This window comes from Metopolophium dirhodum, chromosome 1 (assembly GCF_019925205.1).
Source record: "Metopolophium dirhodum isolate CAU chromosome 1, ASM1992520v1, whole genome shotgun sequence".
NCBI classification, from domain to species: domain Eukaryota; kingdom Metazoa; phylum Arthropoda; class Insecta; order Hemiptera; family Aphididae; genus Metopolophium; species Metopolophium dirhodum.
The window spans coordinates 95,791,292-95,814,143 of NC_083560.1; the positions used below are offsets into that span (position 1 = coordinate 95,791,292).

A 22,852-nucleotide genomic window follows, 5' to 3' on the forward strand; every position below is an offset into this window, starting at 1 on the left:
ACGCTTTAACTCTAGATATAACTGTGTCTTGCGTCTATGTACTTGAAAATCATTACAGTTATTTGAGAAAGGTTATTTGTTTGGTAACCATTGAAAAATTGCATCCCTCCAAATAAGACACCATTTTCATAAAAATATATTTATTCCAACATTTTTGTACTTGGAATTTTGTTGTATTTAAATATACTTATTCTGCTTTTTCAATAGTAACAGCATACAAGGTCTCTGAAAAGTTTCTATAAAAATGTTCTACTTTGTTTTTTTGTATTAACAATTCCAATAATCAATGTCAAACTGCTTAAAGCACATGAAATGTATACAATAAATGTCTGATTTTCGTTCAATTATTATGAAGATCAACTAATTCTGCAGACGAGTTGTTTATAGTAAAAATTTGAAGATCTCCACTTATCAAAACTTTTATTTTCTAGAACACTAGAACAGCATCAATTAAATAAATTTAAGTTATCATTATATAATACATCATTATTTAGACCTAAGAAAAATCAATTATTTTTAAACTTAAGCACCCATTGTAGCCGCATTGGCGTAACTAAAATCTCTTTGTAAGGAGGGTGTTAGTTATAAATATTATACAAAATATACAAACCACAACTTTGATTTTAATTAACGAAAATATTTATACATTATATCTGTTATGATCAATAGATTAATATTCCTTTAAAGTTTAATTCATGTAATAATTTGATATGACACAGCTCAAGGGGGGTGTCGTAAGTACTTGTAATACCCCTAATAACTTGGAGAATATGTAGACAAGGTAGTTGGATTAGACACTTTATTAGTATTATTTGTTTCATCACTTATTCAAATTATTTAATCATTGAAAACAATTGAATTAGTATTTATAAAATAAGATTTTTATACATGTTTAGTAACTTTTTAGGAGAAACAAAACTGAAAAATAGGATTTTAATTAATTTTAAACTGAGTTTAATAATGAAAACAGCCCTCTATTTTCACTTGGGACGATAAGTCACCCCCTCCTCCCATAAATATTTTCAGGGGGCTGTCATTTACAAGATTATCATTATATTTACCGTATTTACATATTTTACAGTGTTTGAATATATGTATGTAATTTTTCATAATAGCTGCTTTCAAGAATAATAATGTTCTTAGTAATTAGACATAATTTAAATATACACAATTATAAATATTTTAAAAACAAGATTTTCTGAATTAGCCTCATTAGTAGATCGTTTACTTAAGTTACATTTTGGCGGTACTTGTAAATTACATTATTATTATTCAAGTGTTCAATTAATTTAATAGTATATGTTTAATATTTTTTAAAGGTTTTATTTTAAATTTGTACTCGATCTCTGAAATGTGAAATGTCTGTATTAAAAAACATTTTGGGCAAAAACTCGAGTTTAGAGAAAATAAAACTGCATTTGACATTATATTTAAATTTTAAACTAGTCTAATTCAACAATTATTATAAGGTAAGCAGATCATAGATAAGTTAATATTGAAAATTAAATTAAATTGTTACAAATAAGTTACATAGAAATATAGAAACATAGGTATTCGAGGAACCATGGTATAACTAAAGCCAATAAATCCATTTTTTGTCTAAACTTTATAATTTATGTGTACTCATAAAAAATAATAGAATGTTTTTGATATTAAAATAATAATTACCAGCTGTATTATTGTATAACCCTATGTATACTCTATATGGCACAGACTATAGACAATAATTAAAATTCAGTACATAGGACTGCCGTAGTAAGGTTAGTAAATTATACTATGATACAATCAAAATAAAGTCCAATGATTTTATTTGGTAAAAATCTTATATTCAACACATATTATTCTTTTATTACCATTTATTTAGCTAAAAAATCTGAGCCTTAATTATAACTATAGGTACACAATATATATTGATTATGAAAGAAAAAAATTATTATTGCAAGTAAAGATAGAATAAACATAAACAAAATATAGACAAATTATAATAAATAAAACAATATGTGGTATTTATAATTAAATAAATTACTTTGTCAAATACAAACTTTATGACGTTATATTATGTTCTCTGTTGGGTATGAATGTTTATTTTAATATTCCATAAATTATAAATAATATTATATACAATAGTACTATACATTTTATAACAATTCATAGTGAAGAGTATACACATAGTACATGGCTAATGTAATTTAATTTTGTTTATCGATTCATTAATATAATACATCACAGACACAGCTTTAAATATAATTGGAGTTTGAGTAATAATTAAACCAAATACATTCAGCACAATTTAAATAAAATTATAATAAATCTTTACTTTAAACCAAATTTATTTTTAATACTTAATCGATAAGAACAATTAATTAAATTTATACAAATGTTTGCGTTCAATGAAATATTTTATACTTAAGTATACTTTGCACTTACATACAATATCAACATATTTAGGGTTATTGCAATTAGTACGTTAGAAAAAAAAAATAGTGATTTTGTATAATATAAATAATTTATCAAAAGAAACCAAATTCAAAAATATATTGTAATTTGAGTTTAAATAATACTGTCATTTACTAAAATTCAACAAATATATTTTTTTAATATGCAAAAAGTTAAAATTATCTTTTGTTATATTTATTTATATACAACATATTATATATTTTTAATGTATAATCAGAATGTAATCATACTTGAAGTTTTATAACTTTTATCAGTCATATTAATTAATTAATTAATTAATAATTATTGAACACAATTTTAAAGATATCTTTCTTTCAATTTTTATTCACATACTATTATTGTTATTACTTTATTACTAGTAGGTAACTTAGAACCTTAATATTAATCAGAATTATCTTCAGTTTCATTATTTTGAGTCAATACTCTATTGAGAGCAGCAATATATTGAGGTGTACGATGATAAACATGATTTTTCTTATGGAATAATTTTGGTCGTTTTCGTTTTTTCTAAATAAAAAAAATTAGTGCTCAATTTAATACATAAAAACATTTACAAAGGTTTATGTTGTTTAAATAAAAATGAATTATGTAGTTGGATAGTTTCTTTGTACTACATTTTTTAATTTTGTATTTAAAAAAATGACATTTTTAAAAACTATTTTGCATGAGGGGATTATTTTTTATCACACAAACTTAATGCATGTTATAACATTGAGTAAATATTGTACAAAATATACTCAATGGATATAACCAGTGATTGGATTTTAGTCGTATATTATACTGTATTTTAAGAAAGAGGAGTTTTTAGTATGTAATAAAATCCAAGACACCAAGGCTTCAACCTTGTACTAATAAAATTGAAAAACTTGTCAATTATTGTATGACCAAAAGTTATAAGCAAAACGCTAACTGGTATGCCTGTTATTGTTAGTTAAATATAAATTATATTAATCTTAAAATAAAATCCAAAATACGTTACCCTTTTCTTTTCAGCGCGTTTGATGGGTGCTGGCGTTAGAACATCAGAAGATGATTGTTCAGATTGTTCTGTAAGTTAAAAGTATAAACAATTAAAGTATGAATTGATTAATAAAGGAAATGTTTAAGTATATAGGTACCATCTACGACCATGCTATAATGTAAAAGATTAAATTTTACAATGTCATATAATTTTGTAATTCCATTTTTTCTGTAATAGATAAGTTCTTCACGCCGTTTTTTTAGCAGATATTCTTGTTGCAGCCGTATATTTAATGACCACAATTCAACTTCTGTTAAATATCGGCTAAATTTTTTTATTTGATTTTCAATGCTTATTATACTTCTATAAATGAAAAAAAAAAATTGTAAAATAAGTTTATGATTTGTGAAACCAACATACCTTTCTTCTGGTGTTAGTCTACGCTTGGGTTTATCTTTAGAGAAAAAATATTTATCCATCAATTGATAATCGTGAACAACTTCTTTGGCATATTCACGTTCATATAACCGTGCACAATACATATCGATACACGCAAGATTATAATCTGTAATATAATAACTATAATTATAAATGTAAGTTTAACCGAAGTTTGATTTCTGATTAAAATAGTAAATATAAGTATGGCTATAATGATATATTTAATACTTATTTAGTATTTACCATCTCCAAAATCATTCCATTCTGATGTAATACTTAAAACTGCCTCTGCATTATTGTCAAAATCATTCTCCTGTATAAGTTCAATGTATTAAAATATAAAAGTTACACTAGGTACTTAAAAATAAAATATTATGTATATACATACCAACTCAAATTCGTCTCTTATAGGATTGTACCCAATTTCAGCATACTGAGCTTTAGATAATCCAGATAAATGAGTAACACTTTCATTTAGTTTGAAATTCACTGTACGATCTTCTAACTGTGGTTTCTTTATTGTACCCCATGTTAGCCTTCCAATCGTACCATCCAAGAAATATTTAGCAAATTGAAATTTGATTTCTATTTAAATCAAAATAATTTATTTTTATTAATATTCTTAATTTAAATATAAATAACAATTTTAAGCATAAAATCCATAATTTTTTACCTGACGGAGTTCGATTTAATATGTTTTTTGGTAACTCATCCCAACATCCAAAAGAATATTGCTCAGCAAAGTCTAAAATTTGCATGAGTTCATCACCAGTCCATCCGTCCATTGTAACTAAATACTGCCCAGGTGATTTTTGACCCTTAAAAATAGTTATTTACTTTATATTAATACAGAGAATTTATTAAATAATTAACTATACTTAAAAATATCTAGGTACATCATTTTATCCAAACACTTAGTTTTATAAAAAAGTTATTTCTAATAACAATTTAAAATATATTTATTAGAAAAATAAAAATAAAGATTTTTTTACTACGAAAAAGTGTTAGAATGATAAGTTTTTTCAAAATATATAGTAGAGCCTAATACCAAACTATGTAGTATGGTGTTCAGGATTTTCCAATACTAATAATGGTAATTTGTCCATATTATTTGTATCAGTTGTGTTTTGCATACCAAAAAAGCAACACAAGTATTTCGCTCCTACACTTCATGAAATAGTGCTGCCATAGTTATTTGTTAGTGTTTACATTGCAAGCCACTTTTTTTTTTAGTTCAATAACATTAATATTAATATCTTATATTAAAATTATTAATTACTAACACAAATTCAAGAACAAGAAAGACTATTTAAAGATCCAAGATAAATGCCAATCCAACCAGTGGTGGTCAGTATTACATATGCCATGGTATATGGGAGTGAGGAGCTGACGGGGGTTTCAGTGTTCAGTCAATCTGTTATAAGCTTGTATTTTGACGAAACCTTATTTATAAGTTCTTAGACGCTAGAACCATTATAAAATAATATTTTAGAAACAAAATTTAAAATAGTACATTCAGAAATATTGGTAATTGGAATTTGAACTAGACCACTAGAATGAAAAAAAGTATTTAGTATTCTAGAGTAAAAATACATTAAAAAGTTTTTTTTCATTTTTTAAAATAGATTGGTCAAAAAGTATTTGAAATACAAAAAAAAGTATTTAAATACAAGTATTTGAATACTTAAGAGGACGCTACACTGTGTTGTATCTGTCTTACAAATGTAAAACATTGCAAAAACTGTTTTGCATAGGGAGTTTTGCAAACTCGAATAAATTTTTTATTTAGTTTTTGAATCAAAGATATCGCAAAAATAAAAACGACATTGCGCAGCAAATGTTCTCCTTTTTATAGTGTGAAAAATTGGTTGCTTAGCTTGGACTACGGCCTAAGTGATTCTTACACCCCTAAAACAGTTTTTACAATGTTTTACATTTGTAAGACGGAGACAACACATGGAGGTGTAGCATTCTCTTAACAAGACTGCTTATTTAACTGCTATCATAACCAACTTTAATAAAGAAATGGGTATAGCAAAATATTTAAATTAAATAAAAGAGTGGCAATTCAAATTGGGCCAATCAGAGCAAAGCAGTTCTGAATATACTCACATTAGTAAAATGCGACGAACACAAATTTCGTTGAACTATAAAAGTATTTAAAGAACAAAAAGTTGAGTATAACAGATAACAATTAAAAACAGAAATAATTTTCCGGTGGTAATTCATGGATTACATCCCGAAACCGATCCCTGTGACATTAAAGGTGAATTATTTGAACTAGGATATCTTGTATATAATGTTACGAACATTCAAATTATAAAAAAGCTGACCCTAATAACGAGGGTGGTGATCCAACCACTGCAAGGCTACAATTGTTCTTTATGAATTTGGAGCCACAAGCAAACAATAAAGATAATTATGATCTTAAAAATTTGTTTTACTACCAAATAAAAGTGGAACATCATAGGAAAAAAAGTGCCACAAAGCAAAAATTTCCAAGCTTTTCGTTACATTCAAAACTACCGTGTGTAAAATATGGTAAAAACACACTGTCACTATTCTAAATAGCTATAAGTCTAAGAAATCAAAGGCAAAATGAGGTAAAAGACACACCGTAAATTGAGAAAGATGCATTGCTTATAAAAATGTTGTAGAAAAAGCTCATCCAAAAAAAATAACAACAGTACATAGAATACAACAAAATCCTGTGAAACCAGTCACTCAAACTGTTTCTTTTGTACAGATGGCTAGTTCTTCAAATGAAAAAAAAAGGGTCCAAAGAATCAAATCCATACAAAGCAGAAATCTAACGTGATGGCAGCATTAACAAAATTAAATGAGATTTGATAGGCTTAAGAATAACCTGCCCAAAACTAAAGGAAATTAATCAGACACCCTGGAATCATAACATGGAACACTAATAATATTATGTATATATAAAAATGTACTTAAGAAGTTTCAAGTACCCACGAATAATATTTTTAAATTACAACACAAAACTAAAACCATTGTTCTTTGTTTAAATATCTAATTTTGTCCAAATTTGAACTAAAATAACTACCTATACATTTTTAACTGCAAAATAATTTGAAAATTTTCAATTTGAACTTAAATGCTTATAAAAAAAAATTGTGCCAATGTATTTTTAATATTTTTCAACTGCTATTAGAACAATATATCAGGAGCCTTATATTAAATTTTCACGCTTTTTTACCCAACAAATAAAAATTTATTGATATTTATAGAAAAAAAAACTAAAAAAATTGAAAACTGACAATGTCCGTAAACAGCTCAAAAAGAGTCAAAATATTTTCAAAATTTTATGGTGTATAGAAAATGCTAATATAATCATTCAGTCAAAATTTCATGTCCCTACGGTCATTTGTTTTAGAGTTACACCAAAAACCAAAATCGATTTTCTCAAAAACAGATTTTGCGTAAAAATTCCCGTGTTTCCTTAATTTTTCTTTTGTTTTTCACGTCGCTTTTGAAAACTAATTGGGACATTTTTACTTTTGACCCCCCAAAGTACCAACTAGATTCACTTTCCTATCAGAAAAGTTACTGTTGAAGAAAATCCAAGCACTTTTACTGTCCTAAAAGGTGATGAGACACAAAAAAAAAAAAAAATAAAAAAAAAACACACATCATTGTAAAATCAATACATTCATCGCTTCGCTCAGAATCTAAAATGATGAAATAAACGTATGATGTAAATTTCAAGTATCTACTGTTATTCGAGTAAATATCCAATGTTGTAAAAATTTGAACTTCTAATGCTCATAAAAATATAATTTAACTTTCCAGTAGAAGTTTTTTTTGATAAAAGTAGAAAAACCTATGAGGAATCTTGTAATACATTTTTAAATCTTAGATATATGATATTATCATTTGGTGAATATTTCATGTATCTATGGTAATTTTTTTAAGAGTTACAACAAAAACATAGATCTATTAGGTCAAAAATCGATTTGGCGTAAAAATTCCCATTTGTCATTAATTTTTTCCCCCGAGACTTGAAAACCACTAGAATTTTAACCGGAAAAAATACTAAATTGAAGCATAATTTTAACTACTTATCGTGTATACAGACACGAATAAAAAAATAAAACACAATATCATTGTAAAATCAAATACATACATAGCTCCGCTCAGAACCTTATATAATATATTATATGTAGTACTCTAATATTAATATACGGGAATAGTAGCAGTTCGAACGATAGGACGAGAGGATGCAGCTGGCGGTACACTGTGTACGCGCACATGCGCATTGATGAGTACAATATTTTTAAAACAGTACCAGACGTAAGGTACGATAAAATACTATGTATTCTATGTAAAGTATTTGGTACGATAAAATATTATAAATAATAATTAATTTGTACTTTAACTTGAGGTCTATCGGCTATGCTTAAACTACATAAGTCACAAAATAAGTACCTATACAATATTATTTTATACAATCAAGATTGAACGAAGTGGTACATCTGACATCAAATTTTGCAGCATCACTGCGTTGTCTCACCGTGGCCCATAGTGCATATGGTATACGAAAGGCTCATCTATTAGTATAAGGTCTATGGTAGTACTATATTTATATTTAAAATTATTAGTTAACCTAACTAATTTTATAAGTTGAATCAAACAGTTATTTAAAATAAAATATTACTTTTAACTTGTATCCATGGTTATTTTTATGATCTCCAATTTCTGCTCCATGACTATAACACTAAAATATAAAAGTTATTAGTATATGATTATAATAAATATATATTAAAAATAAATACCTAACTTTTAGTAGAATAGTATTTAAAGAGAAGTAATTTATGGTGTAAAACTGTAGAGTTAACATTTAAATTAAAAGGACGCCAAACCCACATTATATGCTGTCTCAGTCTTACAAATGTACAATATTCTAAATCTGAAATCAGCAAAACTAACTTTGTGTTGTTTGCACATTAACAATAGAGTGATTGACTTATTACCAAATTTAAAGGTAAGAAATAAGAATATTATCTGGGAGTTTCAAAAGATTTTATTAATTTTAATATTTTTAAATAACAATATTTTACATAGCTTAACTCATTTTAAAATTAAAATATCTGTAAAAGCTCTGGGTCCCCAGATAATATTGCTTACTTTTAAGTTTGATATAATAGATCAATTCATTCTAATATTAAAGCTAACAACCCTAACTCAATTATAGCCAATGCAAAGTTGCTATGTAACAACATGTAATTATAATTATACATGTAATACGAGAGACATAACACACACAGGTTTGGTGTCCTTTTAAATGTATTGACTGAGAAGTTGTAAAATACTTACGGCCAAACATAATTGAAAGTATGAACATTCCAAGCATATTACAGTTAAACTGTCTATGACATCCTGACAATATGTGCAAGTGTTATCCATAGTTATAATCTGTAAGTAATATTAAAAATATAATATTTATTAATATTAATTTTGGCAGTACTTAAAAAAAAAAAAAACTATAACAGTTTAAATCTACTTAAAATTTAATCGAGTTAAGAATCGTACTTAGTGTTGGCCAGCTTTTGTCAGGCAATACCAATTTATAACCCCCAAAGTTAATCATCTGTACGCCTGTCGTGAAGGATAGTCGGAATAAAAATTCCCAGACTACAATATTACTCACAACCACATAAAAATTATTGAACAAATACATAATGCTAATTAGTGTAATTACTACATGATTAATATTTAATTACAAATATATACCTAATTCTATCATTAAAACAATTAAAAATCAAGTAGTTATTGAGAAATATTAAATTAAAAATCCAATCTATGTTTAAAGTTAAAATATATATTGAATACAATTGAATTTACTTTTATACTTATATTATAAGTTTTAACATTAACATTAACAATAATATTTTGTTTTAAAGTATGTATAATTCTGTAACAATTAAATCCCTGAAATAAAATATTACGTTTCTATAATATTTTGACGATAATGTAAATATAATTATTAAGAGGAGTTTTCACAAGTTTTACTTATAGATACAATATTTAAAAGATAATAAAATAAAACATCGGATATAAAACAAGTCGGGTAATCAACACGGGAATATCAAAATTAAAACAAAAACCTAGTATTGAAAAACAATTAAGATTGTCTCGTCCCTGAAGGAAATATTTATAGTGTCTATGTGTAGAGTCTGCAGCATGAGGTGGAACAAAAAAGTTGAATGTCAATGTCAGGAGTAGGTGGAGTACGTAGAGGAGCTTGGGGCACTGTTTTACGCTACTCAGAATGTTTAGGTTAATGTCTATACATAATATTGTTAACATAAATTTTACAATTTTAAAAATAACTTTTAAATTTAGTATAAATTAACAGACAAAAAATGTAGTCAGTGATTTGGCATCAAATCTCAATTCAAATACCTATTTTGAAACAATAAAATATACATATATGCAATGGCGTGACAAAGGACTTTATTTGAGGCACGTGCCTCATTTTAAAAGGGTGGTGAGTGTCTTGGAGACTAGAGGCATTTCACATAGGTATTATAATAATGTATTATAGTGTGTACTAAGACTAAGCCAATCTTTCTCGATTACCACTTACATGAATACGTAATTACTTATATAAGTATTTATAAATTATTACTTATATAAATTATTGTGCCTCATAAGTTAATGAAGTTTGCCTATATGTAATGCAAACATCTATTTACCATGCATTATCTGTTACCTAGTCACTCGAGAGTAGTCATTGTACAGCCTTTGTTGATAAAATATGCACATGACCTATTTAATTTATGATTTGTTTCACAAGTTATGATTAAAACCATAATAAAGAAGCACATATCATAATTTTAATATTGATTATCATTGATACGATTTAGGTTGGACAAAGTGTTATAATGTAGTATTAATTATCTACTAACCTACCTATCTATATTTTACATAATACAATAGTATACTTACTTAACAGATTTGTAAACGTTAAAATGTTGGTCTCATCGTGTTTTTTATATTAATGTGTAATTCAAATACATCAATAGTTTTATGCTTAACTTTGTGATGGTGATTCATAACTTTGCCATCAAAAAATGTCAAGCCCTCGCCCCACCCCCTTAAACTTAAAGGCTAACCATGTCGGTATGAAGACCCGGTGGGACAACAATCGAAACCCTGACGGCAAGCAGGTACGATAGATATTTTGTGCAAGACAAGTCGTGTACATCGCAATACCAGTACGTTGTTCACCGTGAAACAAATAATAAGTAAAACATAAAACTTGAAAAATACTGTGTGTTACCTATAATATTTGTGCTGAGCGACAAACCGGATGTATTAACAACGGCATAAAGTAGACGTGTTCTCGCCGACCGGTGTGATCCTCTCCAGACTGACGTTCACGCGAAAACCGCAGACAAGTGCGACACGTCAGGTCGTATGTGGCCTCAGATCGCGCAGACGGCGAACCGATTGCGACAAATGCGACTGCGACTGTGCGACACCAGCACGGTCGCCTACGGGCTACGACACTTCGGAGAGCCGCGATATGCGGCGCGTAGCGTTTACAGAATGTCACTGCGGTCTGTGACAATTATCAGCGGAAAAACGACGAAAACCGTTTGAGAGGTACAACGCTGATAACGTCGGTGGCGCGGCGTCAGGGTCATAACAAAAATAAACACCGCGAACGCGCTAAAGAGCTGTTATGACGCTCGTCGGTAGACGGTCCGTCTGATTGGTGGATGGTTGCTGGTGACCCAGCACGCACAACTCCCGACGCACACTTGTTCCACCATTCGTTACCAATGATAATATAATAATAATACCTTTACGCCTTTACGTATAATAATTTATTTTATAGTTGGACTTAATATGTTGGTTTCACATGAAGACATGAAATTGAAGGGACTAGTGAAAAAATACTAATCATTGATTTCAATAATATATAAGTGCAAATTACCCATGAACATAACTTATGATATACATCTGTAATTGCTAATATAGTAATTTATATTTAAGTTATGAAATTAAAAACTATACATATTGTACTCATCGTTTTTATTCCTTACCTTACATTCGTTACCTTCGTTTTTTTCTATTTTAGATTCAAAGCGGAGCTATGAATATATTGATTTAGTTTTTTTTAATAATTATTAATATTTTTATTTATCTACAAAACCAGGGAAGTAAATCTAGTTGGTACTTTAGGGGGTCAAAAGGGAAAAATGCCCAATAGTTTTTAAAAAAGCGTAAGGAAAAACTGAGTACTTTAGCTTTTACACAAACCAAGTTTTTGCAAAAAATCGATTTTGTTTTTATTGTAACATTAAAAAAATAACCATAGATGCATGACATTTTCACAGAATGTTTATATTAAAAATTTCTATGCACCATATAATTTTCGAAATATTTTTGAGCAATTTATAAGCATAAAAATATTTCGAGTATTATTAGTTTTTTCAAATTATTGTCGAGAAAAAAATTTTTTGCTCAGTCAAAAAACCTTAAAAATGTACCTGATACAACGTATAAGACGTTATTGTTAGAGGAAATAAAAAAAAAAAGTTGAGTGTAAACAATAATTTTTATGAAGTTAAAATGATCACAAAATTAATCAAAATTACAAAAATCTGCTAAAAATGGCGAGTTAGAAATTTATAAAAAATGTTCCATGTAGGTATGTCTAAGATTAGAAATTTGTATACAAGATTCCTTTTAAGCTTTTCTACATTTAACAAAAAAAAAGTTTATCGGAAAGTCAAATAAGTTTAAATAACGGTTAAAGTTAGACATTGGATATGCACCCATCAATTACGTAACAAATTTCAAAACCCAGGCGGCAAATTCGTTGACCCGGCACTGTTTCAATCTTCAGTTAAAACAATTAAACACTATACAATTTTTACTACAGAATAATTTGTAACTTTTCAATATTTTGATGAATTTTGTCAAAATTTGAACTTAAAATGCTAATAAAAAAAACATGCATACCTATGTATATTAGGTATATATTTTTAAACTTCTATTATCAGGAACCTTGAGCTAGATTTTTTAAAAGATCGTCGAAAATGACGCTTTTTGACTCATTGAAAATTTAAGGCTAAAAATAGTTTAAAAATTAAGGAAAATCTGATGATTGTATGGTTAATATACAATTTTCTTCAAATTTATAACTTTAAACGAACATAAATGTTTATGTGACCTTCTGGTAAACGTTTTTTTTTTGTTAAAGGTAGATAAACTTATAAAAAATCTTGTATTAAATATTCAAACCATTTGACTAAGCAAATATATTATTATAAACATTTAAAAAATAAAAAACTAAATAAAATCGAACAAGCATCAACATTTTTGTGAACATATAAAGTATCTATGGTTATTAGTTTTTGAGTTACACCAAAAAAACTAAATTGATTTTTACACAATGCCTGATCAGAATTTATTTTTAAAATCCAGTTTCAAAAACTAAAGAGTATATTTTACTTTATTAAGCACAATATACACTTAAGAGGACGTTGTATCCGTCTTACACACAGACGACATAGAACATTTTCGTTCGCCAGTTTCAATTGTATGCTGTTAGTTTTGATAATAAGTCAATTCACTCTAATATCATAAATTCATAACTGACAGAAACCTATTGAAACTTTTAAACGCAAATTTGCTATGGAGTAAGATGGAGACAACACATGCGGGTGCGACGTCCTCTTAATTGTTGTCGCAACACCTTGAAGCAACTAAATGAAAATATTTCCAGTTTGTTAATATGCAAAATTAAATGGAATTACATACTGTAACAAAAATTTGTTCATATCACCTTAATTTTCTAAAAGAGAAAATGAAAGTGCGTTTGGTTGCAAAAATATTCTCATCAAGTGTAGCTGATGCATCAATTAATTGTAAAGATAGCCTCAAATTATTAATTGCATATCAAGAATAAGGAACAACAATTAAATTTATAATTAATTTAGGTATAGCAGCCACAATTTCCCGGTCTGGTTAAGACTCAGTTAGAGGTCTATGGTAACATAAATTACATAACAATATAACATAGAATAATTGTTGGTAAATAACATACAAGAGGACTACCCAATTCAAGATACAAATTTGAAATAATGTCTATTTTTTGAATGAAAATGAAACATTCAACATTCATAAAAATATTTGTATAAAATGTCTATTAACTGCTATCAGTTAGTTATAAAAAAAAAATGATATACATTTAATTACAAAAATATTTAAGTATAGTGTTTATACACAATAATATAACTATTTAAGTTGAAGACCATACACATAATTATAATTACAGAATAAGATGATAGTTGATAAAGATAAATTAAAAAAGTATTATATTATTGTATTAGTTTTAATTCTAATATTTACATGGTACTAAATTAAACTTATTGCTCTCTATATATTTATATAATTTTTTTAATAAAACCAATAATTTTATATATTTTAAAAAGGAGAATCATAGTGCAGAAGCACAAATTATTAATAAAATTACTAAAAGTAACAAATATTATTTTCATTTATGTATTTATATGTGAAACATATTGGTTACTAGAAATTGATAATATTTATTAATTTTTAAAAAACATGGCTATTAAAAAATATCTTGTATAATAAAACATTATTGTACCACAATTCAATAAGTATAATATTACATTTATATGTGTATCGAAAAATGTTATAGGTACCTATTTTTATGTATTTATATACAAGCATTTATTAATATAAATTCAGTTATAGAAATGTTTTGAAAAATACAAAGATGAAAATTAATCGTGTTTAATTTTAATACAATATTATTAAAGTTGTAGCCAAGTTCAACATTTATACAATAATTTTCAGTTAAATTATTAATAATCTTATCAAATAATACAGTTCAGACATAATTTATTGTTTTAATTTTTGGTTTGAGATAAATCAGTCTTGTTTATCTTAATAACTAATTTTCAGAAGCTTCTGGTACACATTCTGATATATATTTCATGTAAGAATTGTTACCATTTTCTATCTGTAAAAGAAAAAAAATGTTAACCCTTTACTAGAAACTTTTAATAAGACTTATTATTTTATATTGCTACTCATATAAATAAAAGCAATTAACAAAGAGTTAAAAGAACTGCATTCATCTTCATATAATTTAAAAACGTTAATTACCACTAAACTGTATAGAATACTAACTTTAGTAGAAATTACTTCACAGACATCATATGGGTGTTGAGACCTAAACAATGGGACATTATTAGTTTTTGAACATGAATCAATAAAAATTAAATTTTTTAAATAATAATAATATACCCATTAAAACAGATAAACACTGTTAGAAACATGAATTATATAAAATAGAAACTTATTATGATCATAATTTTTTAGATGTTAATAGAAAAAAATATAATGATAGTATAGACCAGCGGTTCCCAAATTGTACACGGCGTTGCTCTGTTGTCTTTACAGAGGCGCCATGCTTCGGTACAATTTAATGAGGTTCAAAAATAAATTAAAAAACTTGACGTTAGCGGCGATGGAAACAATTAAATTAGATTATGTAAATAAATATGTATAAATTATATATAATTTTAATTAAATAGATATTTTCATAATACACATTACAAATTTTCTAGATTTTTATTTATTTCTTACGTTTAATCATGCTATGAATTGGGAAGGGCACCCTTACAAAACCTTAGTTCAAAACGGGCACCACAAGCCAAAAATGTGGGGAACCACTGATATAGACTAATAATTGTAATTACATGATAGGTTATTTAATTAATTAATAAAATATTTTTCTTAGTATGGAACAGAATTATTTGTTATTAATTGTATAAACTATATAAAATATGTACTACTTATAACCTATTAACCATATTCGTTTATTTTCATAAAGTACTCATCTCCGATAAATTTCTTAGTAAATTATAATTAGACTATACAGATACATTTTTAACTATTTTTATTTCAAAGAAAAATAAACTTAATCATAGATTATTTTTAATATTGTTTTAAATATCAGAAAACAATTTAGATCTGGTATAAACATAAATATAGTCATAATATAATTATAATATTATATAATACACTGCTTAAACTGCATAAGTTTAATTTAGTTTAAGTGTTGAAATTAGTTATTACCTAAAACATTTATACTATGGTGGCTTAGCACGGCACAGTGGCTGCAATCAGTCATGCAACATGATTGAGATTAAGTACCGGCAGCTGCCACTAGTTCCCCTATGAGCGACCACACAGGATCGTAATGGCAAAAAACTTGTACGTGTTGCTAACCAACAGTTTCAACCGTACCAACCTTACTAATCGTACCAATAGCAATCTCTACAATAGCTAATGGCCATAGTTGGTCGCTCAAGACCATTAAAAAAAAATGTATATTATGCAGTTTTCATTCTGACCAATTATTTTATCTTATTTTACATTTTTAATATAAATATACTGTCAGTATCATCTATAACTTAGGGGTCAGAGGACAATAAAAAATACGTCCTTATAATCAAAATTGATTTTATACTTATGTATAAATAAACGGAATTTTGCAGAGACCTTGAAATTAACATCATTATACTTCAATGTTGTTACAACTGGAGTCATTATAGATGGTACTGACTGTATATTATACAATATCAATCAGCTTAGGTGAGTTACATTAACAATCATTAAACATTTAATAAGTCTATATTAATGAGCAATGCTCTTTTAAACTTGAATAAGTGGCCCATGATTGCTCCATTCACTTTTAACGAATCATTATATTAATCAATTGCTTTTGCGACCCGTGTTATAGTTCAAGAATATAGAGTTAAAATTAATTTTTTTTGGCTACCTAGATAATATAATACTTACTCTACATAAGTAGTCAAATCTCCTATTCTTGAAGTTCGTGTTTTAATAACCTATACATAAAATAAATTATAATTAATAATGTAATTGGTACAAAATGAATAAGTAGTAATAACTAGTAATTAATAATAAATAAAAAAAAGTTAATAAATGTATTAATAAAGATTAAGATTGTTATTAATTTTTAGTTACTTTATGATATAGTGATATACAGAAATGTAAATTTTTAACAAATATACTATTATTCATTTAAATTAAATATAATTAATTAAAAATATATTTTCATATAAAATACAGATGGATAAAATTACAGTAGATTTGACACAGAAAATATGTGCAAGGCATATTAGAATCTCAATACACCAGTTATTATAAGTAAATATAAATATATAATTCCAGAATGTTAGTTGTATTATTTGATAATTTAAATACTAAAAATTATTTATTTATTATATAATGTCTCTTACCATCAGTATTTCGGAGTCTTCGATTATTTCACCCTTCCATTTATAAATTGATGTAACATTAGGAATCAAGTTTATACAAGCTGCAAGATCCTTCGTTATAAGACCACTGTAATATAAATTTATATAAATTAACTTTTTACATTTAACATTAGGTAATTTTTTGATAAACCTTGTTTAGTATTACAATTTTATAAGTTTCAGAAAATAAAATAATATATGTGTCTGTTTATCAAAATTAATATATAAAATTATAAATATTAAGTGATATATTTTAAAACTTTAAATGTATATAAATCCGGTCTTTAGTTATAAGTATTTAAAGTTTAGATGAGCAGAGTAGAGAACCAATATTCTGCGGGGTAATCACGTATCACTCCACTCCACTCATCAAAACTTTAAATTCTAATGACTTATAAGCTACTTGTCTTAAATTCAATTTTTATGCATTGAAATAAGTAAAAGCTCAAAAAAAAAAAATTGATGATAAAAATATTTAAAAAAATATATATTTTTTAAAATGTTTTTTATTGACTAGAAACTAGAAACCATACACGATGAGCGTTAAATGATAAAAGAACCACTCAATATATATAAGGAAATTATTTTATTTTATTGAATTTTAAACTTTATTTTGCATAATGACTAATGAGTTATGAGAAATGACATGGTTATGTTATTCTAAATATTTTTATAAATCCTATTTATACTGTGAAAATTTTATATATTTAGTATACACTAAGCAACTAGTTTTAACCATTTAAATTAATCTTCTACTGACTCTTCTTCAAATTTAAATACTCATAATCTAATTACTTTACTGTTAGGTGATATTGTTTAATAATTCAAAGTTTACACTATACTATTAAGAGAATGTCATCCCACTATTTGTTTTCTTTTTCTGACCCACGCACAAATTAGAAATTCTGCGTTCAGCCGAACTAACCTTGTGTTATTAGCTTTAGTATTAGTCACTATAATGACCTATTGTAAAACTTAAAGTTAGAACATTAAATGTGTTGTTACATTAGATTTTTTACATTATTTAAATTTTAGTGCAATATAAGAGCATTTTTAAATTGAAACATTTTACATACTCATGAGTCATGACTCTATAGAAACCACAATATTATAAAAAAAAATCCAATGTAAGAACATAGATAATGTTCTAAACTTTCAGTTATGATAAACCAATTCACTCTAATGCCCGTTTCACATGAGCACATATCTACGCAAAGTACCGTAAGCGTGGGTTTTTAGTTACATTGATTAGTTCATGCCACTCCAATAATCGCGCGTTTGATCGAATGACGAGTATGAATTTAATCAATGTAAACTAAAAACACTACATAAGTTGTGTATGATACGCACCCATGTGAATCAAGCTAATACTAAAACTAACAAAATAAGGAAAATTTGCCATGTTACGCATTACTAAGAGGGAGAAAACAAATAAAAGGCTGATATATTCTTAAACACATAATTTACTATACTTTTACATATATGTACATACCATACACATACATTTTAATAATTTAATATTGAAGTAAAATAAATAATTGTAAAAACACCTATGTGAGGTTAGTTACTGATAAATGATAAATGAATAATAATTTTAAATTGATGACACTTTTATGCTGTTAGATTTATATTAAAATAATAACATTGTAAACATTTAAAATAGTACACTGATGAGCTTGACAGAAAAATAGACTATGAAACTAAACTATCATACATATTTCGAAAAAGAAATAAATAATTAGGTAAGTAAATGAATATGATTATTAATATTTAATCAAAAATTTTAGTTTGGTAAATGATTTATATACTTATTCAAATTTAATATGTAAGTACACAGTATAATAGTAAAGTTACTCTTAACTTAGTCAGACCATAATTAAACAATTGTTATTACTGAACTAACCGAGCCAAACTTTTTGCTAATTCAATTGTTGGTGCAGTGACATGCACTATAGAATGTATTCCGCATTTGTACATGGTGGATCGGTGTCGACTAGTCAGTTATGAAAAACACAAAATCAGTTTTTACTTTCCGCTAGGTATAGTATTGCTAAAAAAAAAAAAAAATTTATTTTGTTAACTCACGAGATACTCACTTCTTTGGTCGTCGTATTTTTATCGACCCTCGATAATCGATTTATTATTTCAAGTATTTAAATCGAAATTCGAATAACGAATAACGAATAGAACGGGTAGACAGGTAGTGTAGAATTCACAACTCAGGCAATAACTCGGCGAGTGATCGACGATCGTAGCATAGAACAATATCGTAGTATGGTACTATTATCATTGTCGTCAACCGGTGACCACTATGGGTACTATCAGTACAGAACCTCAGACTTCTATTGTTATATTCTGTGCTTCTATACTACACTCACAGACTTCTATATAGAACTATATATATATACTATACTATAAACTATATATATACTACTATATAGAAATCTGTGACTACACGTCTACAGAACACCGTGATGGTAGATGATAATAATATGATATACATTTTGGTGATAATAATAATAACAATAATTAATACACAGATTTCCATATAGTCTGTACCACGGTCTTGGTCTGTACATAAATATCATATTATTATTATCATTCTGTTTTTTTATTCCACCGATTGCCCATTTGGCCACTGTCCTGATAACCGGAGTACAGGACCAATGCCGATAATCAATATCATTTAATTTATTTCTCGCACTTTTCATTTTGTTGCTCTAGTTACTAAATTATAGTTTCATTTTTAATATTAACTATTTAGTATTTATTAACAATTAGTTATCTACGGTGAAGCGTAAACTGCATTTAAAAGTAAGTATTATTATTATGTTTTGAACGTAACGCGGGTCAAGCTTTAGAATTCATAGGGCCTGGTGAAAATCAAACTACAAGGCTAATACTATTTAATTCCTTCATATGTGGATCTTATTATCTTAATAACAAACATAATGTCTAGTGATGCTTTTATAAATTGTTATTCGTGTCAATAAGTGAAGTTTAAACCATTTTTAGATCCATACGTGAAAAATATCATTTTATGCCTAATTTTGAAGTCCTGTTGATAGCAATAAAGTAATAGATGTAATAAACAATTTAAATAAACGAGATTGCTGCAGGATTTTATAAATTATCGGCCAAACTACTAAAAAACATTTTAACATTTATATCAGGCCCTTTAGCGCTTAATATACAGTGTAACGCCCCGTTACTACCTGACAAAAAAAAAAAAAAAGATTGTTCTTAAACGTATGGCAAAAATTGTTGAAATGATATGATTAGTAAATAATTAAAAAAATTACTCATGTCAGAAAATTCCCAAAAATAATATTTAAAAAAAAGTTTTTATGTACCAAATTAGTTGAATCAAAAAAATATTAATATTTATAAAATTCCAAAAAATAAACTACTTGACTTAGATACCTAAATGTTTTTACCAACAAAATTATTCTGAAAATCAGATTCACAAATTAACTATTTTGAATTTATCCAAAAATATTTGAATCAAATTTAAATTTTTTTATTTTCAGTATTAAATATAAAAATAATTTTTTTTATATTATATGTGTAGTAACTATAAATTATAACATGTAAAAAGAAAAATTTAAAAATATTGATCAGAATAAAAGTTATTTCATCTGCCATGTCTTCCTGTCACGCCTGTATATAACATTAGTTTATCAAAACGTATTTTTCCTTCAAAATTTAAATTAGAAATAGTCAAACTTTTTCAAAAAGGCAACAAAGAAAGTATGAATTATAGACCGATTTCAATGTTATGTAATTTTCTCAAATTTGGATAATATAGTGACATTAAGACTAATGAGTTTCTTAGAGGAACATCATCTTCTTTCAAATAATCAATTTAAGTTTAGGCCATGCGTAGGTACTATGGATGCAATTTATAGTGTTTCTAAGTATATAGTGTTAGATTCTGGTGGTAAAACTAGGGATTTTCCTAGATTTTACTAAAACAACATAAACAACATGACAATGCGCCTAAGGACAATTAAGTACAAAATAATATATTGTCTGAGGAAAAACAATTTCACTAACGATTATGCATGTTGTGTATTTTATTGTATTTATCTCTCTACCAAGCTATATTTCAGTATGGTATAATTGCCTGGAGTGATACCTATGAAAATGCAATAAGTCTTTAAATATCAAGCAAAATAAAATTGTTTGTAAGTCTCAATAAAAACACATTAGGCGGATCTACTAAACTAAATTATAAACATTTTGGCGTACTACCTGTCAATTTACTTTACAACAAATTTGCAATCATGTTTGTTATGAAAAAGTTTTCCAAAAGTAATAACATATATTCAAAATGTCATTGAATATAGGTACAATAACTCAATAAATTACACTAATAAAAATATTGGCCAAAGATTCATTGACTATTCAGGACCTACTTTTTTCAATTCAGAGGACGCTATCTTCGCATGTATTGTCTCCGTCTTACAAATGTACAACATACCAAAAACTGTTTTGCGCGGAAAAGAACCGAGAAGACTACAATCATAACTATAAGAAACGAGATTTTCACCACATAAAAAGGAGAATTTTGGCTGTGCAGCATTGTTTTTATTTTTTTAATATCACTTATATGAAAAAAATAAAAACAATGCTGCACAACCAAAAATCTCCTTTTTATCTGGTGAAAATCTCGTTTCTTAGTTATAAGTTATGACTGTAGCCTTCTTAGTTCTTTCCCGCACAAAACAGTTTTTGCTATGTTGTACATTTGTAAGACGTAGACAACACATGCGGTTGTAGCGTCCTCTACAATGATTTTCAATACTTATCTAAATAACTAAGATCCAATCACAAAATAACTATTTCTAGTTGGCTTAGACAAGAACTATAATTTTTAGCATGTAATGACTTCTACCTATATATAAATAATATAATATAATCTTACGATAAGTTTAATAACTGTATTTTAATTTTAATTGATGTAATTAATAATTATATTTATAATTCCCTTTTTTCCTCCTTTACACTATGTATACAGTATAAATACATATGTATAATTAATATTTAATAACTGATATATAGTATCATGCTACTGTATATCTGCTTAATAATTTAAGTTTGTAACATGTAACACTCTACTACCAACACAAGCTCTGCTTAAAGGTAGTAGATCTAACAATATTTATATTTTAAATAAAAAAAAAGTATATAGTAGATATATTGAGTGAGGTGATTGGCAAGTAATTTATGTGCGAGTCTGGAAAATTAAAATAATAAATTAATGAGATCCAGGGAAAATAGTCTTTATATTTTTATAATAGCAATAGGTATGAAGACCAAAAAATTATAAGGTTTATTGACGGTCCAGTTTTTCACATTTTACACATTTATTTATAGTGGGTGATCAAAAAATTAATAATATTGTAATACTGTCACGGTTTGTTTTAATTTTAGTATAATTTACTCTTCTCTGACAACTGTTTTTTGGGGTGGATATTGGTTATGCACAAAATAATATAACTATCATTAAAAATAATAGTTAGTCTTCCACTGGCATATGTGTTGGAATATGTATACATACATTTATTGTATTCTTGATACTTAATAAAAAAATATATATAATTTGATTCATTTTAAACTACTTAAATCATTTGTCATATAT

At 26.5% G+C, this 22,852-nt stretch overlaps 2 protein-coding genes across 6 annotated transcripts; both read right to left on the reverse strand.

Moving 5' to 3' along the window:
* Positions 1 to 1,849: 1,849 nt before the first annotated feature.
* Positions 1,850 to 11,564, reverse strand: LOC132943902 (transcriptional adapter 2B-like). The gene is made up of 10 exons (XM_061013049.1): positions 11,160 to 11,564; positions 9,191 to 9,289; positions 8,532 to 8,591; positions 4,530 to 4,674; positions 4,245 to 4,441; positions 4,100 to 4,169; positions 3,839 to 3,983; positions 3,576 to 3,781; positions 3,437 to 3,504; positions 1,850 to 2,964 (listed from the first exon to the last, which is right to left on the reverse strand). The coding sequence occupies exons 2-10, from the start codon at positions 9,278 to 9,280 to the stop codon at positions 2,839 to 2,841; spliced, it is 1,107 nt and encodes a 368-aa protein (XP_060869032.1). The 5' UTR covers positions 9,281 to 9,289; positions 11,160 to 11,564; the 3' UTR covers positions 1,850 to 2,838.
* A 1,911-nt stretch (positions 11,565 to 13,475) lies between these two features.
* LOC132943918 (protein CutA homolog) lies at positions 13,476 to 19,915 on the reverse strand. 5 transcript variants are annotated; one of them, XM_061013108.1, is made up of 6 exons: positions 19,305 to 19,915; positions 19,112 to 19,236; positions 17,191 to 17,296; positions 16,727 to 16,776; positions 15,050 to 15,092; positions 13,476 to 14,879 (listed from the first exon to the last, which is right to left on the reverse strand). In XM_061013108.1, exons 2-6 carry the CDS (start codon positions 19,183 to 19,185, stop codon positions 14,811 to 14,813), a joined length of 342 nt encoding a protein of 113 aa, XP_060869091.1. In that variant the 5' UTR covers positions 19,186 to 19,236; positions 19,305 to 19,915; the 3' UTR covers positions 13,476 to 14,810. The 5 variants fall into 5 exon arrangements, with proteins under 5 accessions (XP_060869091.1, XP_060869076.1, XP_060869083.1 ...); XM_061013093.1 differs by having other exon boundaries at positions 13,477 to 14,879; positions 19,112 to 19,211; XM_061013100.1 differs by having other exon boundaries at positions 13,477 to 14,879; positions 19,112 to 19,211; positions 19,294 to 19,915.
* Positions 19,916 to 22,852: the final 2,937 nt, after the last annotated feature.